Source organism: Hemitrygon akajei, chromosome 10, assembly GCF_048418815.1.
Source record: "Hemitrygon akajei chromosome 10, sHemAka1.3, whole genome shotgun sequence".
NCBI lineage: Eukaryota > Metazoa > Chordata > Chondrichthyes > Myliobatiformes > Dasyatidae > Hemitrygon > Hemitrygon akajei.
Window position 1 is genome coordinate 159,111,819 of NC_133133.1, and position 27,156 is coordinate 159,138,974.

General features: G+C 42.2%; 1 protein-coding gene across 10 annotated transcripts in view; it reads left to right on the top strand.

The window, feature by feature from the left end:
- The window catches only part of LOC140734874 (suppressor of tumorigenicity 7 protein homolog), a 191,826-nt gene that overhangs the window by 120,641 nt on the left and 44,029 nt on the right, over window positions 1–27,156 (top strand). For 8 of the 10 annotated variants that reach the window (XM_073059510.1, XM_073059511.1, XM_073059516.1 and 5 more), the window contains one exon: window positions 18,785–18,867. In XM_073059510.1, coding sequence (XP_072915611.1) covers window positions 18,785–18,867 — 83 coding nt within the window. The remainder of the gene's footprint in view (window positions 1–18,784; window positions 18,868–27,156) is intronic. The other 2 variants (XM_073059515.1, XM_073059520.1) reach the window with 1 other exon arrangement.

Genomic DNA, 27,156 nt, shown 5'->3' on the forward strand with positions numbered 1-27,156 from the left:
CCAATCAGGTTCCCCTATCCGTATTGAAAGTATAGATCCTCGCCTGATGTTGCTACAATATTTAGGCGTAAATAACAGAGAACTCCATTAATCTCATTGTTATTTTGACAGCAAATATGGGTTCATTGAAATTCTGCAATTGGAAGGAATTGATTGCAGATGTCAACAATGATAGAATGCAACAAGTGCCTAGTTTGTGATTTGGCAGGTGATAGTTTAGCTCACACTCAAAGCTTCGAATTTGATTAACCTTCATTTTTAGTGATTTATTTATCGTTCATTCCTGACCTAAAGGACTGGAAGACAAAGCAGACAAAGACAAAACAAAAGTCAGGAGGTAGAGGACATATTTTGAGCACTGCAGCATGTACTATTTTATATCGTATTATTTATTCATGAGGAGTTGGCTTTAATTGGAAGGGCCAGCATTTCTTAACCCTTCAGCCATCTTCAGAAAATGGTGAAGAGCCATCTGTTTGATTTCATACTGTGGTTAAGCTGAAGGAATGAAAATATACTTCTGTATTAAGGTACTGTGTTACTTAGAGGAAACTTGAAATTGATGACATTCGTTTTGTACTACTTGCCCTGGTATTTATGGATAAAGTCATCATAAACTGGGGCCAGGCTGTCCAGAAAGCATGGTGAGTTGCTAATGTACGGGTGAGAGTTTATGGTGAGAATTAGGCCATTTTGGCCCATTGAGTCTGCTCCACCATTTCATCATGGCTGATCCAATTTTCCTCTCCTGCTTTACCCCTGTATGCCTTCATGCCCTGACTAGTCAAAAATCTATCAGCCTTTTCCTTAAATATACGTAAAGACTTGGCCTCCACAGCTGTCTGTGGCAATGAATTCCACAGATTCACCACTCTGGCTAAAGAATTTCCTCTTCATCTCTGTTCTAAAAGGACACCCCTCTATTCAGAAGCTGTGTCCTCTGCTCTTAGACTCTCTCACCATAGGAAATATCCTCTCCACATCCACTCTATCAAGGCCTTTCACCATTTGATAGCTTTTAATGAGGTCGCCCCTCATGCTTCTGAATTCTCGTGAATTCAGGCCCAGAGGCATCAAATGCTCTTTATATGATAAGCCATACAATCCCAGAATAATCTTTGTGAACCTGCTTTGAACCCTTTCCAGTGTCAGCACATCCTTACTAAGACATGAGACTCAAAACTGCTCACAATGCTCCAAGTAAGACCTCACCAGTGCTTTATAAAGTCTCAAGAGTACACCCTTGTTTTTATATTCGAGTCCTCTTGAAATAAATGCTAACATTGCATTTGCCTTCCTCATCACAGACTCAACCTGGAAATTAACCTTCAGGGAATCTTGCACAAGGACTCCCAAGTCTCTTGGTGCCTCAGTTTTTTTTTCTCTCCATTTAGAAAATAGTGAATCCTTTCATTTCTTTGACCGAAGTACATGACTGTACACTTTGTGACGCAGTATTCCATCCACTGTTTCTTTGCCCATTCTTCTAATCTGTCTAAGTCTTCCTGTGGCCTCTCCACTTCTTCAAAGCTACCTGCCCTCCACCTTCCTTCGTATCATCTGCAAATTTTTCAACAAAGCCATCAATTCCATCATCCAAATTACTGACATATAACATAAAAAGAATTGATCCTAACATAGACCTCTGTGGAACACCACTATTCATCAGCATCCAACCAGAAAAGGCTTCCTTTATTCCCACTCTTTGCCTCCTGCCCTTCAGCCACTGCTTTATCCATGCTAAAATCTTTCCTGTAATACCAAGGGCTCGTAGCTTGTTAAGCAGCCTCATGTGTGGCAATGAACTGCTGCTGGTGGAAGAGATGGTGAATAGTTATATTTAAGTTGGTGAATCAGTTCAACTAGGATACTTTGGATATTTTTATGCATCCTGAATATTGGAATTGCATGCATCCCATAAGTGACCCTATTCCATTATACTCCTAAACTTGTGGAATGGTTTTCCTGAATTACTGAATTTGCAACATTCCTGAATGGTGGAATGTTCATGGAATTAAGAAATGAATTACTTCTGCAGATTGTCCAGCACCTGGCCTGCTTTGTTGGTAGTATTTACGTAGCTGGCTTTGTGGTGCTTGATTCCAGTCATAAATTGGACAGCATTGTAGCATAGTTAGTGTAACACTTTACAGCACCAGTGACCTGGGTTCCGTTCTTGACGTTGTCTGTAAGGAGTTTGTACATTCTCATCGATTTCTCGAACTTCTGGTAATGCCCTCCCCCTTCACCATTTCCCATCCCCTTTTCCCTCTCTCACCTTATCTTCTCGCCTGCCCTTCACCAACGTCTGGTGCTCCTCTCTTCTTTCTTCCATGCCTCTCTGTTCTCTCCTATCAGATTTCACCTTCTCCAGCCTTGTATCTCTTTCAGCAATCAACTTTCCAGCTCTTTATTTCATCCCTTTCCCTCCCAATTTCACCGATCACCTTGTGTTTCTCTCTCCCCTCTCCGCACCTTTTAAATCTACTTTTCATCTTTTTATTTCTCCAGTCCTTCAGAAGGATCTAGGCCTGAAACGTCGACTGTACTTTTTTTTTCCCATAGATGCTGCCTGCCTGGCCTGCTGAGTTCCTCCAGCATTTTGTGTGTGTTGCTCCCCATGACCACGTGGGTTTCCTCCCACATTACAAAGATGTTATGTATGGGTCAGTAAGTTAATTAGTCATATGGGTGTAATTGGGTGTCACAGGGCTGTTGGGCCGGAAGGACCTGTTACTATAATGTATCTCTAAAATTAAAAATAACTCTTCTGAGGAACTGAATACATAAACAGAGAATTTATGTTCATTAATATAAGGCATTGGTGAGATAACACCTGGAATACTGTCCACAGCATTGGTCTGCTTATTTAAGGAAGGACATTAACACATTGGAAGCAGTTCAGGAAGGTTTCATGCAGTAATACCTATCATTGGCAGGAAATATTCAATTTGATAAGGTATTATACCCACTGGAGTTTTAAAAAATGAGAATGGGCTTCATTGAACATGTATGATCCAGTGGAATCTTGACAGGCGGTTTGTGGCGATCATCTTGCAGATACAAACTAGATGACAGTGTTTTTTTTAAAAAAAGGGGGTCACCCCTTTGGGACAGAAATGAGGCAGAAGTGTCATGAATCTTTGGAAAATTCATTCTGAAAGGGTGGTGGAAGCGGAATATCTCCGAGGTAGAGGTATAGCAGTATTTAATAAGGGAGCTGCCAGTGCAAGGATTCTGCAGATAAATTGCATCTGTTCCTGAACCCTGTCTTCTTATAAGGTGTTTGCTTTGCAGCTAAAACAAAGCAGATTTGAGTCAATAGGTCACAAGTAAAGTGCTCATTTCCAAAAAGGGGGTGTCTCATCGCTTTCCTTTCACATTCAATGACACTGCCATCAGTAAACTTCCCTTTAAGTTGTATGCCATTCTGACTTTTAAATGTACCACTATCTGTTTATTGGATTAGGAGTCTGCAGCGAAGGGAACTATCACCACACAGGCTGTCATGTTCACGGACAGGATGCTGTCAGGACATACTGCCTTTGATGTACCTGGTTCATTCACCTGTTTCTTAAATCGTGGAGTCAATCAAAGTGGCTGAAGATCGGCTTTGGTGATGGTAGGACCTCACTATGTTGAGCTGGATCACCTACTGGAAACTTCTTGCTGATGATAGTTTCAAGTTATCCAGCTTTCTTCAGATTTTTTTTCTGATCCACTTGCTCCTCGCTGCTGTTGTCCTTCATAACACAGTATCTCCTGATTAGTTGTTTAGTTGCCTGCACCAACCGTTCTTATGGACTTTGTGAGAACATCTTATACAATGTGACTGTTTCTCTGCCGTGACTTACAGGATTTCAGCTATTTAAATAAGCAAATAAGTTTGAAGTGAATTTATTATCAAAATACATGTATGCCATCACATACTGTACAACCCTGAGATCCGTTTTCTTGTGAATGTACTCAGTAAATCCAACAACCATAATAGAATGGATGAAAGATCTCACCCAACAGGGTGGATGAACAACCAATGTGTAAAAGACAACAAACTGTGCAAATACAAAAGAGAAAATAATAATAATAATAATAAGAAATAATAAATAAGCAATTAATATCTAGGACATGAGATGAAGAGTCCTTGAAAATGAGTCCATACCAGTAGGTTGTGGGAACATTTCAGTGATGGGGCGAGTGAAGTTGAGTCAATTCAACCCCACTGGTTCAAGAGCTTGATGGTTGAGGGGTGCCTGAACCTGGTGTAGGAACAGTTATTAGCCCTCAACCATCAGGAATGGTACCAACTGGTTTAGAGCAGCATCACTTTCTTTGGCTTTGGGTTCAGAGTATAAATCTGTTTAATCACTTGCAATAACCTGGAGGATTATTTGAACTTCCATTGCTGCCTCTTGTGAAGGGTTCCAGCTTCTAACTGTTGGATCGTAGGCCAGTACAGCACCTACAGCCCACAATACTGCGCCAAACTAATCTTCTGTAATACTCTGGTTTCTGACCATGAGAGGGTTATACCTACATAATCTAACTATAATTAGTTCTCACGACCAGACTATGTAACAATTTCTTCCCCCAAGCTATCAGACTCCTCAATACCCGAAGCCTGGACTGACACCTTGCCCTATTGTCCTGTTTATTATTTATTGTAATGCCTGCACTGTTTTTGTGCACTTTATGCAGTCCAGTGTAGGTCTGTAGTCTAGTGTAGCTTTCTCTGTGTTTTTTTTTACATAGTTCAGTCTAGTTTTTGTACTGTCATGTAACACCATGGCCCTGAGAAACGTTGTCTCATTTTTACTATGTACTGTACCAGCAGTTATGGTCAAAATGACAATAAAAGTGACTTGACTTAATTATCTTATCAGTTTGTTGTGATAATTCAAAAATGGCAATAAGTACGATTCGACCAGCTTTAGCATCGAAAATATATCACATGATTTTCATCTGAAATCTCTCCCTTTCTATTTTTTTTTCCCAAAATCTCTTTCACTTACCTGAAATCTCACTAAATAACTCAGATAGGCATCTTGGTCAGCATGGTTGAGTTGGGCCGAAGGCCTGTTTCCATGCTGTGTTTCTCTCTCTTTCTCTCTTTTTTTTCTCTCTCTCTCTTTCTTTCTGTCTCTGTCTTTCTCTCTTACATACACACACACACACACAGACCTGTACACACGTGCAGAATTTCTTCACAGAGCCTTTTTAAAGGATCATCAATAAATGATTTTGTTTACATTATGTCATGCTTGTCAGCTTGGCTTCATGGTAATGTTTCCCTTTAGATTACAGGTTGACTGGACAAACACTGTTTGAACGATTTCGCCATTTCATCTAGCCTGGTACTTTAGTACAGAGGCAGTGGGGCATTGCTGGGATGCATTAATGATGTATTTAACCAAGATTCTATCTCTCTGTTCCGTTGGTTGCAAAAGACTCATTGCCCTACTTGAACAAACATTTCCCAATAAAACAAACAATCAATTTGCTTGCTGTCTTCTCATTGTTGCTTGTAGATATTTGCTGTTTGTTTCCATAAGTTTCTTATGTTTCTCTGGTGACAGAACTATGTTAATTCAGTCTTTTTGACAACACTGTATCTGCCCAAGAGTTGGATGTAAATCTGGGTTTATTCACATATGTTTTACTCAAAATACAAAGAACTTAAGATAGAATGGCACTGAACGTATGACTGAAACTAGTCCCATTTTAAGCTGAATATTTTCCATAGAAGTGCAAGCAGTGGAAGATAATTCAGCATGAAATATGTGAATGAATTCAATCTCAGTTGTTTGGAGCAGGCTTAACAGTAGAATTGCCCAGATGTGTAAATTTCATCAATGAATTTGCATGGTTGACATCTGCAGCCTAATTAATTCGTGGTAAATACTTTGGGATTTCCGAGCATGTGAAGAGCACTATGTAAACTTAAGTTCTTGCTGGTCTGTTAGCAGAGAAGGAATAGAGGAGGAGTGCAGGGTAAATGAAGCGGAAATGTGGGACCTTCTTCATTCTTCGTCATAATGGCATACAGAGTTCTCTGACTTAATAGAAGAACTGGACTTAATATTTGTATCCAAGTCAACAAATCCCTCATTTGACTTATCTCCGAGTTCCTGTAACTCCTCCGACGTGTTCTTTGCGTGTTGCTACAATACTGTGATTTAATTACACCCTTGGAAACCTTCTGGCATCAAAGAGGCCTTTTACATTTCCATATCACTTATCCTTGTGACATCTCGTGTGTTCTTGGACTCTCTTGTAATAGATTTCCACTTCCTTCTGTATTTTGCTGGGAAAACAAGCCTACCCTTCACCAATTTAACTGAGCCTGACAAGAAGGCAGGACTACAGATGTGTTACTTGAATAAGGAAGGGGATCTGAATAGGATTAACAGAGGATTTTACAGTGTGTTTTACAGAGCTCAGTGCACCTGGTGATAACAACAACTTGGAATGACGCAACACTTTACAGTGAGAAACAGATGTTTCAAGGCGCCTTACTTTGGCAGTAGTTGAGAATGGACTTAGTTTTATGAGTGTAATGACGAGGGAAAGTCGCAAGGGCTTGGGCAGTAGTGTGGTTTGCGAGAACGTTTTCAAATGTGAACACGTATAAAGTTCAAGGAGGAAATTTGAGGGAGATTCCCAGAAGGCTGAAGGTTGGATGGTTATTAGTGGTGAGGAGAAAGTGTAGCCAGAATCTGAGGATTGGACTAGGTAGGAGGTAAATGGCTTTATACGGGGTCTCTGTGGCAATTGGTTGGCATGGATATGGAATTCAGATTTCTTTGGACAAGACCTCATAGTAAGGTCATTGTTTAAATGGTCTGGGAAGTCCTTGGGCAAGGGGAGATTCTAGGGAGGTGATCTAGGTGCCAAGCTTTTTTTTTTACAGGCTTGATCATATGGCTGGAAAAGGGGTTGATATCAGCAGTGGGCCCAAAACCCGGAGCTATTAGTTATCAATTATTTGATGTTAAACATGCAGTCTGTTTCCTGTGAGGAGCCGGCTTAGAATAGACTGGCTTGCCAGTAAAGGGAAGCCAAAAGGTACAGGTAAGTGTTAGTTTCTGCTCATTGACAAAAGTAATACAAAAAAAAAGTGATGAGAACAGGGCTGGTCACAGGTGTGAACTGTCAGTGGTAGAAAAACATAGAAAACCTACAGCACAATACAGGCCCTTCGGCTCACAAAGTTGTGCCGAACATGTCTCTACCTTAGAAATTACTAGGGTTATCCATAGCCCTCTATTTTTCTAAGCTCCATGTACCTATCCAAAGGTCTCTTGAAAGACCCTATCATATCCGTCTCCAGCACCGTTGCCGGCAGCCCATTCCACGCACTCACTACTCTGCAGAGAAAAAAAAGCTTACCCCTGATATATCCTCTGTACCTACTCCCCTGCACCTTAAGCCTGTGTCCTCTTGTGGCAACCATTTCAGCCCTGGGAAAAAGCCTCTGACTATCCACATGATCAGTACTTCTCATCATCTTATATGCCTCTATCAGGTCACCTCTCATCCTCCGTTGCTCCAAGGAGAAAAGGCTGAGTTCACTCAACCTATTCTCATAAGGCGTGCTCCCCAATCCAGGTAACATCCTTGTAAGTCTCCTCTGCACCCTTTCTGTGGTTTCCACATCCTTCTTGTGGTGATCATTTCTGATTGAATATCGCAAGAACACATCAAGACACAGTGGGAGAGTAAGACTATCCCCTCCCAACTTCTTCTTTCACACCCTCACCTACTCGCTCACCTTCTGTCTCGCCTGGTCTCGTCTATTGCCTACCAGCTTGTATTCCTTCCCCTCCCCCCCCCCCCCCCCACCTTCTTATTCTGGACTTTACCCCTTGCCTTTCCTGTCTTGATGAAGAGTCTCGGCCTAGAACATTGATTGTTCATTCCCCTCTATAGATGCTGCCTGACTTGCTGAATTCCTCTAGGATTTGGTGTGGGTTGCAGGAGAAGTAGGTCACCAGGTCTCTCCAGCCTGTCCCACCATTCAAACATATCCATGGCTGACTTGTCTCGGTCCTCAACTCCTCTTCTGTGCCAGTTTCCCACAGCTTTTAGTACCTGTGGTGAACTACATATACCTGTCTGGACTGCTCCTGTGGCTCCTCCCCCACACCCCTGCTGCCTGCTTCTGTGGCTACTCCCACAGACCCCTGTATAAAGGCGATTGAGGCCTGAGCCCGGCCTCATTCTCCAGGATGTAGTGTTGTTCATTCTTCCAGTCAATAAAAGCCGATATCTCGCTTCTTACGTCTCAGAGTGAGTTATTGATGGTGCATCAAGTACCCCAATCTTCCAAAAGATTATCTACTTCCTCAGTTTATCTACCTTCTCTTTAAATAATGTGTGGAGCACTTCTGCTGAATTTAGTTACTATAGTCGTTAATAGAGAGTACAAAGACGGCTTGAGCGGAAGGAAGTATAGTTGTTTCTTTTGTCATAGTGATTTATTGTATCACAAGAGAAAATCTGCAAATGCTGGAGATCCAAACAACCCAGCCTGAAACATCAACTGTACGTTTTTCCATAGATGCTGCCTGGCCTGCTGAGTTCCTCCAGCATTTTGTGTTGTGTTGCTGGTTTTGCTGTGGTTATTTCCTCCACCAGGGGAATGTGGCGGGAAGTTCTGTTGTGAGCCTTTGTATCGAAACTCACGTCCTTCTGCCTTTTATACTCAAGTTCTTGTGGCTGTAATCAAGGTCTTCGGAGATGCTCGACATGGAAACGGGCCCCTTGGCCCACTGAGTTCACGTCAACCGTCAAGCACCTTTTAACACTGATCCTTCAATAATCCCACTTGATTCTCTTCACATTGCCTCCAAATTACTCCAGATTCTCCTGGCCCCTTCTCCTCTGTATGATTGGTAATCTTTGCTCTGCACTTTCAGTCTTGAAGCAGGGTCATATACAAAATATTGATCGCCTCTTTTTCCTCCACGGATCATGCTTGACCTCCCGGGTTCTTCCAGCCATTTTTTTTTTTTGCTCCTGATTTGTGCATAGGTAGTCCCTGACATCTCAAACCTATATGGGTTGGTGTTGCTCCTAAGCCCATGTTCTTCTTGGAGGCAGAGGTCACAGATTTGGCAGGTGCTGTTGGAACAGTTGTACATTTAGCAGACGCAGTACACACTGTACTGACTTTGCACCGCTGGTATAGGGAATAAAGGCTTAAGGTGATAAATGAGTTACCCATTAAAAACTGTCAGTATGTTTAGAGTCATAGAGCACTACAGCACATGCAAGTCCATCTAGTCCATGCCAAACTATTATTCTGCTTAGTTCCATTGACTTGCACCTGGACCATATCTATCCAAACTCAAATGTTGAAATCAAACCCACATCCACCACTGCAGGCAGCTCATTCCACACTCTCACCTCTCTCCAAGTGAAAAGATCCCCCTCATGTTCTCTTTGAATATTTCACTCTTAATCCATGACCTCTAGTTCTAGTTTCACCCAATCTCAGTGGAAAAAGCTTGCATTTGCCTTATCTATACCCCTCATATTTTTTTATACCTCTATCAAATCTCTCATTCTCCTATACACCAGGGAATAAAGTCCTGATCTATTCAACTCTCCCCTTGTAACTCAGGTCCTTAAGTCCAGGCAAATGGAGGAAATTCTACCATGCTCCTGAAACTTCCACTATAGATGGTGGAAAGGCAGAGAAGCAGGCAGCCAGTTCAACCTACCACGCATAGGGTTTCAGTTGTATTTGTCAGCATAATCTCCTTTGCATTAATTTTTGGCCTCTCCATAAACATTTGTATAGTATTTGCTTCAATTGTTCCCTGTAGTAAGTTTCATCTTCTCACCACTGCTTAGGTCAAGAAATTTCTTCTGATTTTGCAGTTGGATTTCTTGGTGAACAACGTATGAGAGTGGTGAATCTGTGGAATTCTGTGCCACAGGAAACAGTTGAGGCCTGTTCATTAGCTATATTTAAGAGGAAGTTAGATATGGCCCTTGTGGCTAAAGGGATCGGGGGTATGGAGAGAAAGCAGGTACAGGGTTCTGAGTTTGATGATCAGCCATTATCATACAATGGCGGTGCAGGCTCGAAGGGCCGAATGGCCTACTCCTGCACCTATTTTCTATGTTTCTATGTATAATTGTGGCTTCAGTCACACTCTTCCCACTGCGTGAAGACATTTTCTCTGTAGCCATTTATCAAACCTGTGGTAATTTCTGATATTTCTGTGAGGTCATCCATGAGTTCCCATCACTCAGGAGAAAGTATCCTTTATATAATATGACGACCAAAACTGTCTGCAGTGCTCCTGTGTGTGGCCTACCTGACTTTTGATATCTGTTGAGCATAACTTCCCTGCTTTTCAGTTCTGTTCTTCTAAAAATAGACCCCCGTGCTTCATATGCTTGCTAAATTGTGGCCTGTGGTATGAGGTGTATTTGTACTTGATGACCCCTTTGTTTAGACTACTTAGACCCAGAACTCTAGGTAATGTGCTTTCCTCTGTCCTTCCTCTAAAATAAATTATCTTCCACTTAACTGAGTTGATATTTGTTTCCAAATTATTTTCCTATTCCGCATGACCCCGTAATTTGTTCCAGTCTTCCTATTATTGCTTGTTCTCAGGTTTTGTTATTAACTATTGATATAAATGACTACTGACTATAAATATATAAGCTATTTCACCATTAGCTATTTATAAATGCAGTTTAATAATCCTTTGTTCTATGATCATAGTTTTCTGTAAATTAGGAAAAGAAAAATTTAATCAGTGAATTTTGTACCTGCTATAAAAACACGAGGGAAAAGAGATCTGCTGCAACAGGGAAATTCTTTGGAAAATATTTAAATATTAGTGCCCCCATACCAGACTATGATGCAACCAGTCAGAAAGCACTCCACCGTGTGAGTGTAGAAAAGCTCCTGAAAATCCCAATGAAGTAGAGCTACTGATGTGTCTTATTCATGATTGTATCAAGTCAAGTCGTCACTTTTATTGTCATTTTGACCATAACTGATATTTACAGTACATAGTAAAAATGAGACAATGTTTTTCAGGACCATGGTGTTACATGACACAGTACAAGAACTACACTGAACTATATAAAGACAACACAGAAGAAACTACACTAGACTACAGACCTACCCAGGACTGCATAAAGTGCACAAAACAGTGCAGGCATTACAATAAATAATGAACAGGACAATAGGGCAAGGTGTCAGTCCAGGCTCTGGGTATTGAGGAGTCTGATAGCTTGGGGGAAGAAACTGTTACATAGTCTGGTCGTGAGAGCCCGAATGCTTCGGAGCCTTTTCCCAGACGGCAGGAGGGAGAAGAGTTTGTATGAGGGGTGCGTGGGGTCCTTCATAATGCTGCTTGAGGTGTAAATGTCCATGATGGCAGGAAGAGAGGTCCCAATGATCTTCTCAGCTGACCTCACTATCTGCTGCAGGGTCTTGCGATCCGAGATGGTGCAATTTCCGAACCAGGCAGTGATGCAGCTGCTCAGGATGCTCTCAATACAACCCCTGTAGAATGTGATGAGGATGGGGGGTGGGAGATGGACTTCCCTCCGCCTTCGCAGAAAGTAGAGACACCGTTGGGCTTTCTTTGCTATGGAGCTGGTGTTGAGGGACCAGGTGAGATCCTCTGAATTGTTGACACCCAGGAACTTAAGCTTCTCACCCCTTCCACCGCTGATGCCTCAATGAGGGCGGGTGTGTTGTCTCCCGACTTCTCCTTCCCTGAAGTCCACAACCAATTCCTTGGTCTTGCTGATGTTGAGTGAAAGGTTGTTGTTGCAACAGCACTCAACCATCCGATCTATCTCACACCTTTATGCCAACTCGTCACTGTCTGAGATTCTGCCAACACAGTGGCATCACCTCCAAATTTATAGATGGTGTTTAAGCAAACATCCTTGAGGTTAATTATCAGCGAGGAGGGGGCGTTATTACTGATCCACACAGACTGTGGTCTCCTGATGAGGCAGTTGATTAATCAGTTTCAGATGGAGATGCAGAGGTCCAGGTTTAGAAACTTGGTGATTATTACTTAAGGGATGATAGTGTTGAGAACTGAGCTGTAATCATTAAATAGCTAAACAGCATGTTGTGTATTTCCATAGTTTCATATAAAGTATCACAGGATTTAAATGGAACTGTACAGCGTTATGTTGTCTTTTGTCATGTTTTAGGAAGGAGAATGGTCTTGCATTTTAACGCATTGAATTAGAATATGGAACACTATAGCACAATACAGGCCCTTCAGCCCATGATGTTGTGCTGAACTTTTAACCTACTCAGAGGTCAATCTAAACCGTTCCTCTCGTTTAACCTTCTATTTTCTTTCATCCACATGCTTATGTATGAGTCTCTGAAATCTCCCTAATGTATCTGGCTCTGCCCCCACTTCTGGCAGTGCCTACCGCCATCCGCCACTGTCTGTGAATTGGCTTCATGAGTTCTTTTGTCCCGCACACTGAATCATTAGTGCCCCCTTGTGTTGGCACCAAGGTATGGATCATTTTAAACTCAGTGCAATGAAGTCTACAAACTGAACATTTAGAATTTGCTCCTTAGAAGTGATTTAGCATTATAGATACTTCAAATTGAATAATAACATTTTGCTTTAATAGTTCAGTTTTCAAATCTTGAATTTTTGAAAACATTAAATATTTATATTTTTTTCTTGTCTTTCATTTTTTCATCTTTCACGGGCTGTGGACGAGGCTGAGGACAGACAGGTTAGTGTGGGATTGGGGTGGATTAAAATGGCTAGCAAGTGGAAGCTCAAATATTTACAAAATGAACCTCAATACAAATAGCGTTATATATGTGTATAAGCTAAGAACTCAAGTAAGTCAACCTCCAGTGCTTAAATCTGTAAATTAAAATGATTTGCGCTGAATTCCTGGTCAGCAGCAAGCTGCACAGGCTCACTTTTTGACTTGGAGAGAATTCTGTAATGCCAGTTGGCCATATTTATGAGGATAAAGCCTGCTCCCACCACTTATTAATCCCATGATGATGGTGATGTTGGTTTTATTATCAGGGTGGGGGTGGTGAGTGACACAAGACAGGCGAGCATCAAACCCATCCTCAAGAAGGCTGTGAACTCTGACAGCAGTAAAGCCATATGTCATGTTCAGTTGGCTGTCGCAAGAAAATGTTGCAAAATTAATTTAAAAATTCAAACTGCTAAAAAAATTTTTTTAACAAACACAAGAAAATCTGCAGATGCCGGAAGTCCAAGCAACACACACAAAATGCTGGAGGAATTCAACAGGCCAGGCAGCATCTATGAAAAAGAGTAAGCAGTCAACGCTTCAGGCGGAGACCCTTCTTCAGGACCATGAAGGTCCTGCTGAGTTCCTCCAGCGCTTTGTGTGGGTTGCTAATGATGTTTCAAAGTTAATGAAAACTGAAAAAAAACAGTACGTTTATATATACCATATATTTAAATGTTCAAAAATCCCAAAATATAAATTAACTAAAAATTTAAATGGAGCAACACATGGGCCGAATCGTCAACTGTACTTTTTTCCATAGATGCTGCCTGGCCTGCTGAGCTCCTCCAGCATTTTGAGTGTGTTGCTCAAATTTCCAGCATCTGCAGATTTTCTCTTGTTAAAAATTAAGTTGGCCTGTCTCTGTTATTTCTGTTCACTGAGATGAACAGGGATGACCTGTAGCAGACCTAACTCCAAAATAAGAGCTGAGATACTATGACTAGATTCTACATGAAGCAGATGCATGCTTTCCACATGCATGCATGTGTATCAGAAATCCCACGAGATCCAGACATTTGCCCAAATCTCTGTTGAGGGTTTTGCGCTCTGTATATTAATAATTCATCTCAACAAAAGAACAAAAGGTCTTTGTGCCATTTGTAAGCTGCTCAAAGTGTAATCTGTATTGTCTATTCCATATATCTGAAGAGCAAAAAGGTCTTTAAAGGTCATAACTTTGAATTTTTTAAAATGTACTTGAATTAGCTTTGCTGAAGCCACATTGCCATCGGAGCAGTCATTTAAAGGGCATTGTCAGTACATCACAGTTACACTTGTTATAAAATTCATTCATCTTGAGAGAATTGTACAGGAGTTTCCATTAATTGTTGATATTTGTTGTTCAACTATATATTTCCTTCTGATTTACATTCCGTCATTTCTGGTTTGCAAGCAAAAAGTCCTTGATATCAAATGGTTCTTATAAATTTGTGAACTCTTGACTTCAGTTAATACTTGAGGGTGTTTTAAATCAGCAGACTTTGTTTATCACGCATCTTTACTGAGATGTCGACATCATAGGTCATTAAGCCCTGATATCTTTGGGGCTTGCTCCAGTATAAGGCAGGGGTTCCCAACCTTTTTAATGCCATGGACCGGTACCATTAAGCAAGGGGTCTGTGGACACCAGGTTTGGAACCCCTGGTAGAAGGTAAACATCCTGAGTCAGTGTCAGTCAGAATTTAATATGGTCGATGTTGCTCTTCAGGCAAAGATGAAGCACTATTTCATGAGCACTTAGTGTCTGATAACAGGAATGTTTGGACTGTATCAGGTCCTATGAGGCTACTTCAGTAGATATGATCAAAGTCTGTTTTTGCAGCATGCTTCAAATGTTTAAAACTAGAATGCACTCGTTGATACAGTCTGTAAAACTATACATGCATGCTTGTACACTTCTACACATGCGTGAAGAACAGAAGGATGACTAGAGAGATAGTAAGACCTTAATGATACTTTACTTTGTTAAGGACCTCTCCTGTGAGAAGGGACCTTGATGAAAGTGAGAACCGTGTAAAACAGGCTGATATGCTGGAACATGTTGACATTAAAAAAGGGCATGCTGGAACTTCTGAAAACCATTGGGGTAGATAAGTCCCTGAGGCCGGATGAGGTATACCCCAGGGGTAATGGTAGAGGCATATACATTAGGGGCATTTAAGAGACTTGGATGGACACATAGATGAATGAAAATGGAGAACTATGTGAGAGGGAAAGGTTAGATTGATTTTAGAGTAGATTAAAGTTTGGCACAACTTTGGTCCTGTACTGGGCTATACTGTTCCATGTTCTACAAGACTCATGATAAGGATTTCTCACCAGCAACATGACTATTAATACCCAAAGGGCTCTTGTACTTTTATGCATCAATAATTTGGCTGGAAGCTTCTCCTGAACCTTTTTGTGCCTGTTCTTCTCTAAACATATTGATCCAATAAACATTGAAAATAATGGACGTGGAATGCCATCCTCTACAATACACAGTTGCAACTAATTTTGTTGCCCAGTTCAGAGCAATAAAAAGCTAATCTTTTTTTAAAAAAGTAAGTTTTATTCATAGAAAATATGTATGAGAAATACAAAACAGCAAATAGCTTTCTTTATATTCAGAGTCAGTACATTTACAGTATTGTCTAGGTCTCGACATTCATAGTGTCATCAAGTTAATACACTCTGTGCCAATCACCAATGCTACTCACATTTCCTCTTTGAACTATACACCCATCAAGTAATGTTCCCTCTAATTTGTAATGACCAGTGTGTGCAAAAATCTTGTGCTGTGCAATTTTCTTCCCAGTGACAGCAATGTGTGTGCACTGAACTTTGTATATAGAAGTATTCATTTTAACAGCTAGCAAAACACTGTCAATAAGAACTTTGATCTCCTCTGGGTATGATCGTTTTCACTCGTTCATCTGCACTCTCACAAAACATGTGGCAGGCCTGTCGCGGGTAATGAAGAATTTTCTCGCTGGAGCTTTTGCACACTGTCCATGTGTGATTTGCTTGCTAAATGATGCTTTAAAAAGAAAAGTTTCCAACTATCACTCCACTTTTTCCCACCTGTAAATTCTCCAGCACCTTTTGTATCGTGACAATTGCCTTAAGCTATTCCGCTTTAAATGAACTACCAGTTCTTTTACACTTCACACCCTTTGCCTCTTTGGATTTCAGCATAGTGAATCAATAATTTCTTCAATAAGAACAGTGTAAATAAGCCAGATCTAAAATCTGCTGACAAATCATCGCAGACTCCTCGTTGTTGACATTGTCTGCATCAGAACCAGAAAACGAAATGTGATTGTGTACGATTGTGAGATATACTTAACATGTAGAGGGTGACAACCTTTTTTGTGCAGTTTAAATTCCTCCGTGCACTACTAGCAAAAGATGAGTGCGTGCACACGCACGCACACCCTAGGGGGAGCATTGCCTTAAGTGTGCATGCAGCTGTTACATAGGACCAAGTCCTCAGTGACGAATGGCAGCAGGACCTTAGATTGCAGTTCTTCCCGGCAAAACCTTTGTATTGCCTGCACCAAGCTTCATTTTGTCCTCTAGCGTGCACTCCTCGTCTGGAATGTGCTACAGACATCTCAACAAGTTTTGGGAATACGAAAATGCATCGTTCACTAAGCTGATGTTTCAGAGCGCTTGATGGCTGCCTTGGTATGTATGTGCCCCAGGGAATAGCCTGTAGATCAGAGGGTCCTTTGTTTCCTGGCTGCTTTAGAGCATAAAACCATAAAACAAAGGAGCGGAAGTCGGCCATTCAGCCCATCGAGTCTGCTCTGCCATTTCATCATGAGCTGATCCAATCTCCCCTTTAGTCCCATTCCCCCGCCTTCTAACCATAACCTTTGATGCCCTGACTACTCAGATACTATCAACTAGGAGTTGATAGACTAGGAGTCGAGGATGCCATCGTCTACCTGCTGGACCATGTCTACGCCCACCTGGACAAGCCGGCAAGCACTGTGAGGGTCATGTTTTTTTACTTCTCCAGTGCGTTCGATACCATCCGCCCTGCTCTGCTGGGTGAGAAGCTGACAGTGATGTAGAAGGGTCAACGAAAGAAGGGTCAGAGCTGTCTCTATTTCCTGAGGAGACTGAGGTCCTTTAACATCTGCCAAACAATGCTGAGGATGTTCTACGAGTCTGTGGTGGCCAGTGCTATCATGTTTGCTGTTGTGTGCTGAGGCAGCAGGCTGAGGGTAGCAGACACCAACAGAATCAACAAACCTATTCGTAAGGCCAGTGATGTTGTGGGGGTGGAACTGGACTCTCTGACGGTGGTGTCTGAAAAGAGGGTGCTGTCCAAAAAGCATGCCATCTTGGACAATGTCTCCCATCCGCTCCATAATGTAATGGTTAGGCACAGGAGTACATTCAGCCAGAGACTCATTCCACCGAGATGCAACACTGATCGTCATAGGAAGTCGTTCCTGCCTGTGGCCATCAAACTTTACAACTCCTCCCTCGGAGTTTCAGACACCCCGAGCAAATAGGCTGGTCCTGGACTTATTTCCACTTGGCATAATTAGCTTATTATTATTTATTTATTTATGGTTTTGTATTGCTATATTTCTACACTATTCTTGGTTGGTGCGACTGTAACGAAACCCAATTTCCCTCAGGATCAATAAAGTATGTCTGTCTGTCAATCTCTGCCTTAAATACACCCAATGACTTGGCCTCCACTGCCACCCGTGGCAACAAATTCCATAGATTCACCATCCTCTGGCTAAAAATTTTTTTTCGCATCTCTGTTCTGAATGGGCGCCCTGCAATCCTCAAGTCATGTCCTCTCGTACTAGACTCCCCCACCATGGGAAACAACTTTGCCACATCCACTCTGTCCATGCCTTTCAACATTCGAAATGTTTCAATGAGGTCCCCCCCCTCATTCTTCTAAACTCCAAGGAGTACAGTCCAAGAGCGGTCAGACGTTCCTCATATGTTAACCCTCTCATTTCCGGAATCATTCTAGTGAATTTTCTCTAAACCCTCTCCAATGTCAGCACATCCTTTCTTAATTAAGGAGCCCAAAACTGCATACAGTATCCCAAGTGAGGTCTTACCAGTGCCTTATAGAGCCTCAACATCACATCCCTGCTCCTATACTCTATTCCTCTAGAAATGAATGCCAACATTGCATTTGCCTTCTTCACCACCGACTCAACCTGGAGGTTAACCTTAAGGGTATCCTGCACGAGGACTCCCAAGTCCCGTTGCATCTCAGAACTTTGAATTATCTCCCTATTTAAATAATAGGTGATTAAATAATTTAGGTGAGCCTTGGCACAGACCCTTGCATCCTTTCCCAGATCATCTTTGCAAATACATTCCACAGAGAGGTGGGTGATTGTCTCATCCCCATCATAGTCATCTTGAGGGCAGTAGGACACTGACCGTGCAGGAAAGATCTGGCAGTGAGGGCCCTTCTCACTGCCAGGGAGGTGAGGTCTTGACACTTGCTGGTGATGAGGCATTGTGCCAAGTGGTTTATGACAATCTGCTTGGGAAGTTATTCCACAGGGTTCAGCAGGCTTGCAGATCATTCTCTGCTGACCACTGCCGGATGGACTTGTGGTCGGTTAAGAGCTGTTCACCTGTTAGCCAGGCTCCCATTCACGAAGGGAAAGGATAAGTGAACTTGTTGGGTCCCTGCAGTAACTGGCTCACCTTACAACTGCTGAGACTGCCTTTTTATTTCCAGCTCTTATACAAATATGGGAGTTCTCGAACCTGTACGCTTATTCCATTAACCAGTTGTCATGCTCTAAAATCGGTACTGCATTCCAAAGCGTATTCGCTATCACAATCTGTACAAAAGAACAGTTACATTTCTGATATGTGTGCATAATCAATGCAATGTAGTTGTATGCTTTTTATGGTTGGATGAAATTGTAGCTCAAGACATTTTATTAAGTCCTGTAGCTCTGCCTCTGAAGATTTATGTTAATGCATGTTTCTCCTCTTCCTTTTGCAGTGAGTATGTTTTTGAATACATTAACCCCCAAATTCTACGTTGCTCTGACAGGCACATCATCCTTGATCTCAGGGCTTATTCTGGTAAGTAAATATTATTACATCATCATTATCATTATGAATAAAAATGTAAACACGGTTGCATCTGGGCCAGATGTGCAGTTGTCCATGATCATCAGCCACATTTTATGTTTTTTCATCTGTTGTCATTACTTGTGTCCAGAGAACCTTTTAACACCACTGCTTATATGTATGGACCCTGTTAGTTAACCCTTGACATTTTATATCATTGGAAGCCATGAGGTTCTCAGCTTGCAGATCTATAAATATCCATTTCGGCTGACATCTTAATACCAGTCCCTGAGCTCTCCATTTCTGGTACTGAGAAACTTCCTGACTTTCATTTCCCAGGCTATTGTCTCTGAATCACAGCACTAAGGTCTTGCCCTTGTTTGGGAGACTTGGTTAGCCATCTTATTTGCCAGTTTACTTAAAATGCTCCTTTCAAAAATCCTAGCTTAGTTTCCCTGTCCATGGGGTACTGCTTGATCCGCTATCTCCCTAACTTTATGCAATTGTTTCTCATTTACGGCATCTGCAGTATTTTGCTCTGGTTATTGGCATTTCTTAATTCACTACAGTTTGTCCTGTCCCACCCTACTGCTCCACTAATGCGATTCTCACAGATGCAATTCATGCAATGAAGGAGAGAAACGGACAGTGTTGGGTTTGTGTTGGTGCAGTCTTTACCTGCTTCTCTCTTCTTTCATTAATCTTGTTTTACCGGCATGTAACAGTACCACAGGTGTTTTCCTATTTGGATGGGTTTTAGGAAAAATGAAGATGCATTATTACCATGCATGTTTTTTTTCTATTAATTCTAAAATAATTAAAGATATCACGAACCAAGTGATGATTTGCATTTTTGGAATATAGAGCTTTGCTGTTGGAGAGTTACAACCAATTCTTCACCAAACATACATCTCACTGCATTAGGTATGGGACATACAAAGGTTCAAAGTCAGTTTATTATCAAAGTACATATATATGTCACCGCATACAACCCTGAGATTCATTTTCTTGCGGACATACTCAATAAATCCAAGAAACACAATAGAATCAATGAAAGTCCACACCAAACAGGACAGACAACAACCAATGTGCAAAAGACAACAAACTGCAAATACAAAAGGAAGAAAAATAAATAATAATAATAAATATGCAATTAATAACAAGAACATGAGATGAAGAGTCCTTGAAAGTGAGTCCATAGGTTGTGGAAATGTTCAGCGATAGTGTGAGTGAAGTTGAGTGAAGGTATCCCCTCTGGTTAAGGAGCCTGATGGTTGAGGGGTAATAACTGTTCCTGAACCTGATGGTGCAGGTCCTGAGGCTCCTGTATCTTCTTCCTGATGGCAGCAGCAAGAAGAGAGCATGGTCTGGGTGGTGGGAATCTTGATGACTAATGCTGCTTCCTGCAACAGCGCTCCATGTAGCATTGGGGAGGTCTTTAGCTGTGATGGACTGGATTGTATCCACCACTTTTTGTGAGATTTTCTGTTTAAGGGCTGTGGTGTAAGCTGTCAGTATAATCTCCATCGATGAGGACTGGCTCACGGACATCCGTTTTTTCCCTCCTGAAGTCAATAATCAGCTCCTTGGTCTTGCTGTCAGTGAGTGAGAGATTGCTGTTGTGGCACCACTTGCCAGGTCTTGTGGTGCACTTATGCTAATGCAGACTGTGGAGGAGATAGTGTTACCAGTTGGAAGTGAGGGAATTGACGATCCAATTGAACAAGGAGGTATTGAGGCATAGGACTTGGAGCTTATTGATTAGTTTTGAGGGGATGATGGTATTGAATGCTGAACTATATTCAATAAAGAGAATCCTATATATGCATTTTGCTGTCCAGATGTTCTAGGGTTGAGTAGAGAAGCAATGAGATGGCATCTGCTGTGGACCTTTTGCTCTGCTAGGCAAATTGGAGTGGATCCAAGTTGCATCTCAGATAGGAATTGATATGTTTCATCACCAGCCTCTCAAAACACTTCACCACAGTGGATATAAGAGCTACTGGGTGATAGTTATTGAGGCAGTTTACCAAATTCTTAGGCTCCAGTGAAAATGATACCTGCTTGAAGCAGGTGGGTCCCTCAGTCTGCTGAAGCGAGGGATTAAGGATATTGATGAACACTCCACCTAGATATTCAGCACAGATCTTCACTACTGAATCTGAATCTTCAGCACCGAATCTGCTGCGCTGCCGAATCCGTGGTTGTGACAGGGCCACGCTCTCTAGGCACAGCCCCTGAGGCACCACAGACCTGTGTCCTCTGGAAGTCTGGACTGAAGGATTTGTCCAAGATGTCCTTCAGTAATGCTGGTAGATAAGTGCCATGGTGTGCACTGCCAAAATTGGAGCCCAAGACTTCCACGTAGAGACAGAAACAAGACTTTTACAGAGGTAGCTCGACAAAGTGACACCATGAAACAGATCTTTCTCAAAATGAGGACCCTCCAATCAGAACTAATCAGGCATCTGCTTCAACAATAAAACTTAACACAGAATCCCTGAGCCTATCAAACTAAACTTAAACAGAAAGCATCAGGAAACCGCATTACAAAGAGTGAGTCACTCGAGAAAAACACAAGGAACTCTTAAACCATTAATAACTGCTCTTAAGCAACAATTAACCAATTCAGATGCTCTTTGAAAACCTCAGAGCCCAATATTCTGATGCCCTGCACAGACCTGAAGAAGTCACTACAGGAACCCCTCCCCCCACCCCCTATAACTGGCACCTGATGGCCCGGAAGACCTGAAAACTCAAGATCCAGGGATGACTCGAGAAACCCGGGGAACTCGAGAGGGAGTCTTGGGGCACTCGAGAGGCAGGGAGACTCGGGGATCCAGAAAGACTGAGAAACCTGGGAACCCCAACAGACTGAGATCCATGGTTGTGACAGTAAGGTGTTGTTCCTCCAACCTAAGTGTGGCCTCATCATGACAGTGGAGGAGGCCGTGGATAGACACATTGGAATGGGAATGGGAAGTGGAATTAAAATGGGTGGCCACTGGGAGATCCCGCTTGTTCTGGTAGATGGAGTGTAGATGCTTGGCGAAGTGGTCTCCCAATCTATGTTGGGTCACACTGATATACAGGAGGCCACACCAGGAGCACCGAACACAGTAAATGACCCCCAACAGACTCACAGGTGAAGTGTTGCCTCACTTGGAAGGACTGTTTAGGGCCCTAAATGATAGTGAGGGAAGAGGTCAAGGGGCAGGTGTAGCACTTGTTCTACTTGCAAGGGTAAGTGCCAGGAGGGAGGTCAGTGGGGAGGAATGAATGGACAAGGGAGTCGCATAGGAAGCAATCCCTTTGGAAAACAGAAAGTGGGCGCGGGGTGGAGAGGGAAAGATGTACTTGGTGGTGGGATCCAGTTGGAGGTGGCAGAAGTTTGGAGAATTATGTGCTGGTGGGGTGGTAGGTAAGGACAAGAGGAACCCTATCCCTGATAAGGTGGCGGTAGGATGGGGTAAGAGTGGGTGTGTGTGAAATGGAAGGAATGTTGTTGAGAGCAGCGTTGATGGTAGAAGAAGGGAAGCCCCTTTCTTTAAAAAAGGAGGACATCTTCTTTGTTCTAGAATAAAAAGCCTCATCGTGAGAGCAGATGTGGCGGAGGCGGAGGAGTTGAGAGAAGGAGATGGCGTTTTTACAAGCAGCAGGGTGGGTCGAAGTGTAGTCCAGGTAGCTGTGAGAGTCCATGGGTTTGTAATAGATGTTAGAGTGGGCTGTTCCTTGTTTGATGATGGCAGCATTCAAAATCTCGAGTGTCTGGTTAATGTTGGTTTTTGGTGGTATAGAAACTGTGGGCAAGATCACGGGAGGAGAATTCTCTTGGTAAGTAGAATGGTCAGCACATAACCATTAGATGTTCCAGATCAGGGGAACAAGAGTACGACAAAGCTGCCACATCTGAGCAGCACAAAGTGTTTATCATGAAACACAGACACCCACCTTCTGCCTTCTCCAAACCAGCAGTTCAGTTCATCTTGTGTATTGAGAAGTCATCAGGTCTTACTGACACACCTGGCATGTTTGGAGTGAGCCATGTCTCCATGAAACACAGACCACAGCAATTTCTCATTTCCTTCTGATAAACAGCAATCTTGCCCTTAGGTTCTCCAGTGACTGTACATTTGTAAACAAGATGCTGGATGGACGGAGTCTCATTACTCTGTGTCTCAGCCTGGCTTGGAGTCCTCACCTCCTCCGTCTCGTCTGGCCATCGTGATATATCTTCGTCCACTTAACAGTGCCACACCTGCGTGCTTGAGAATTAAGTCCGCCAAGTCCTGCAGAAGATAATGAAGCTAGTTCATTAAGGCAGTTTAGAAGTATGTTGCTTAAAGGGAAACGAGAGGCTGCAAATTGCAGTGAGAGTAATTCAGAAGAGATATATTTAGAAGTTTTGTAAGCAGCCTGTAGCATGAACAGAGATGTGTAATTACCTGTTGAAGGCTCATCTTTCAGTTTGGTTTTCTACTTATCCTCCAAAGGTATTGTTGGGGCACATTACAGGTGAGTAGATAAACCCCCTTCACATTCCATTCAGAATCCGTATTTATGCTTCCAGGCAGTAACATCAGGGAGACAGTGAAGGATAAGCACAGTGCATATTATCAGTCTGGCTTGGTAAAATGGAGGAAAAGGAAAAAGGCTCTAGTGCTTTCCTGGTGTATATGATGAATAAACTTCTCTTGGACTAACAGACGTTTTGATGACAGACTCCGCCGTCTTTATCAGGCATGATGCCTGGGCACATCTAGTCCACTGGTATATATACCCCTCACGTTCATCCCTCCTGATTGGTTAGTTCTCAACCAATCAGGTTTCCGCTGTCTCACCTTGTTTACAATTGAATTCTTACTTACCGGAAGAAAAGGAGTTTGCCATATCCATCAGTAATAAGGCAAAGGTCTCAATCTTGTATTCAATTGGTTAAAGAAAATGCAGTGTCGTCTGACAGATTTAGTAATTTGTGTTTTCCACGGGTTTGTTTGTCATATCGTTTGTATTGTGAGTAACTTTTACAAAATGCTGGAGAAACTCTGCAGCGGAGGCAGCATCAATGAAAAGGAATAAACGATCGATGTTTCATCCTTCATCACAACTAATGAAGGGTCTCGGCCCTAAAAACCGACTGTTTATTCCTTTCCATAGATGCTGCCTGACCCACTGAGTTCCAGAGTTTTGTGTGTTTGTGTTATTCTGGGTTTCCAACATCTGCGGAATCTCTTGAGTTTACGGATTAAATCATAAGTGCTTTACAATATGTAATTCATCACTATCACGTTGCTAGGTCCTTTGATTAGAACATAGAATATGGAGCAGTACAACACAGTACAGGCCCTTCGGCCCATGATGTTATCCTGATTATTTAACCTACTCCAAAATCAAACTAAACCTCCCTCCTAAACATCCCTCCTGTTCTATCCATCCATGTGCTTATTTTTATTTATTTATTTATTATTGTGGAGTGATAGTGCTGAAGATGAGGTAGTTGGGTTACAAACAGAGGCAATGTGCGGTGAGATGCCTAGACAGGAGAGGCTGATGATAGGGCAACATTCCTGTCAACAGGATGAGTCACAATGTAAAAGGCAGGCAAAATCAAAAAGGGTGAACACAGGACTGAAGGCATTGTATTTGAATGTGAACAGTACACAGAATAAACTCCATGAACTTGTAGCGCAGTTGCAGATGACAGGTATAGCATTGTATGCTGAGAGAAAAAATAGATCAGCCATAATGAAATGGCAGAGCAGACTCAATGGGCCAAATGGCCTAATTCTACTCCTATATCCTATGGTCTAATGAGATAGGCCATTTGAGCCATGTTGCCCAACGGTCCCCTGATTTAATCCTTGCCTAATCACGGGACTATATACAATGACCAATTAACCTACCAACCAGTAGGTTTTGGACTGTGGGAGAAAACCAGAGCATCTGGAGGTAATGACACACAGTCACAAGGAGAACATACAAGCTCCTTACAGGCAGTGGTGAGAATTGACCCCGGGTTGCCTTTACTGTAAAGTGTTGTGCTAACCACTACCCTACCATACCACCTTAAGAGTCGCCTTTGTCTAGGAGTCTCATAAATTTTCCTATGTATTGGCCTCTGGCGCTCAGTGTAAAATAAAACTTAACTTGACATCTCCCCCAATAGTTTCACCAGTTTCACCATAAAAGTATGTCATCTCATATTAGCCATTATGATCTGGGAAATAGGTGCTGACTGTGTCCTTTTATCATCCAATAAACCTCTGTCGAGATGCCTCTTGTCATCCTCCAAATAAAGAAGTGTCAGGAAAATGAACATGAGTATTTTTGCTGCAAATACTTAAAAAAATATTTTAAAATTTCTATTTCATTGCAATGTAAGATCTAGTGCTGTGGATAACGATGGAAGTTTACCTCAATCCCTTAACGTAACTCGGGCAGTACTGTGGGTTACAACTTTGGGTCTAAGTATGGTATTTATTATTAGATTAATTACAAAAGCATTATTACCTCACAATCATGTAACAAAATAAAAGAGCTCATTCTGCACTTCGATGGTACGACATAGAAAGAGCTGTTTTCTTCAGTCTTCCTCCGTGTGTCCTTAATTACGCATTTCAAATGAAGTGGTAAATCCATTAGCATACATTTTTGATTTGTGGGGTTGAGTGGAGTGGGAAACATCTCCCAATCTCTCAATATTATATTGGTAATGGCCCTCTACGTTGTTTGACCAGGGGTTTTCCTTTCAACTGGCTAAACAATCTGGTGTTTTTGCGATCCCCTGGGGAGTTCAGCGAACTAGATTCCCAAGGGTGCAGGTATGGCGGGGGCAGCCATCGCTGGTGTGGATGCCAAATTGAGGCCTGATGGTGGAAGTTGAACCCATGGTTGGCTCTATAATTCCATTCCGATTGCAGTATTGACAAGATTAAAATTGGCGGGGATGAGAGCGAAAAACGAACAGGTGTTCAGTACCATCTGCCTGTGTTTGACTCCTCTTTTCGCTATTACCATTGGACAGGAGGGGCAAGAATCTTGGGTTCCACACTGCCAGCGTTGGGAGCAGGTATTCCCCTGAAGCCTTTGGACTCCTCGACGGGCTTCACTGACCTCAATGCTGGATGGACCCCGCAGCTGTGGACACATTTTTGGGTTCTTTACAGTTCATGTTCCAAGTGTTTTTGTTTCCTTTTTTATTGTTTTCAAGATTTAGTTTCTTTGCACATTGGGTGCTTGATGGTCTTTGTTGTGTAGGTTCTTTTAATGGGTTTTTAAAGTGGAGTAGTCTTAATGGGCCAAATGGCCTAATTCTGCAATCTATATCTTACATCTTACGGTCCTGACGAAGGGTCTCGGCCCAAAACGTCGACAGTGCTTCTCCCTATAGATGCTGCCTAGCCTGCTGTGTTCTACCAGCATTTTGTGTGTCTTATGGTTATATTGTGTTTCTTTGTGTTGTGGCTGCCTGCAAAAAAGACAAATCTCAAGGCTGTATACAGTACACATACTTTGATAATAAATGTACTTTGGACTTTAAAATTTATTGTTATAAGTGTGTAACACTAGGAGAAGCCTCACCTAGGCCTCCTTGACTGCACAATACCCAGATTCAGATACCTAACTTGTGAGGATGTAAGCGTGCTGATGGGTTTAATTATGGTGTCAAAATAAATTCTTGAAATTAATGCTTCAGTTTGATGTTCTTGAATTCTAGTTTTACCACCAATAAGAAGTAACAAACTTCACTTAATGCCTTCCATACTCAGAATATCCCAAATTACTCTTCAGACACTTGCAAACTTTTGAAGCAGAGTTACTTTATTAATTAGAAGAATCGAGCAAAGGCATAGGATCTACAAAACTCAGTGGCTCAGAGCATTATATCCAACAAAGACTGGGGGGAGGTGGGGGTTGCGGACAACAATCTGGATGAGTACTGAAGACTTGTGATGAAGAACTAGTCATGGGTCTAGCCAGATTGTCTGGTACACTTGCAACACTGGCATCTAACCTAAAAAGTGGAAAACTGCCTAGCCTTTTCCTGTTCAAAACAGGCAGGGCAAATCTAATTGGTTTAATTACCACTCAATCTGCCTGTGTTTAATCATTAGTGAAGTGTTGAAAGGGATCGTTGACCATGGTATCATGGTTCTCCAATAACCTGGTGGCAATTAATAATCTAATCTCAGAGGTGTCAGCGAATAAGCACTTCCAACAAGAGAGAGTCTGGCCAGCTGCTGTTTTAGTCTATGGAATTACGGTACCGTTGCTGAGTACCCCATGGTCAAAGTTCTAGGA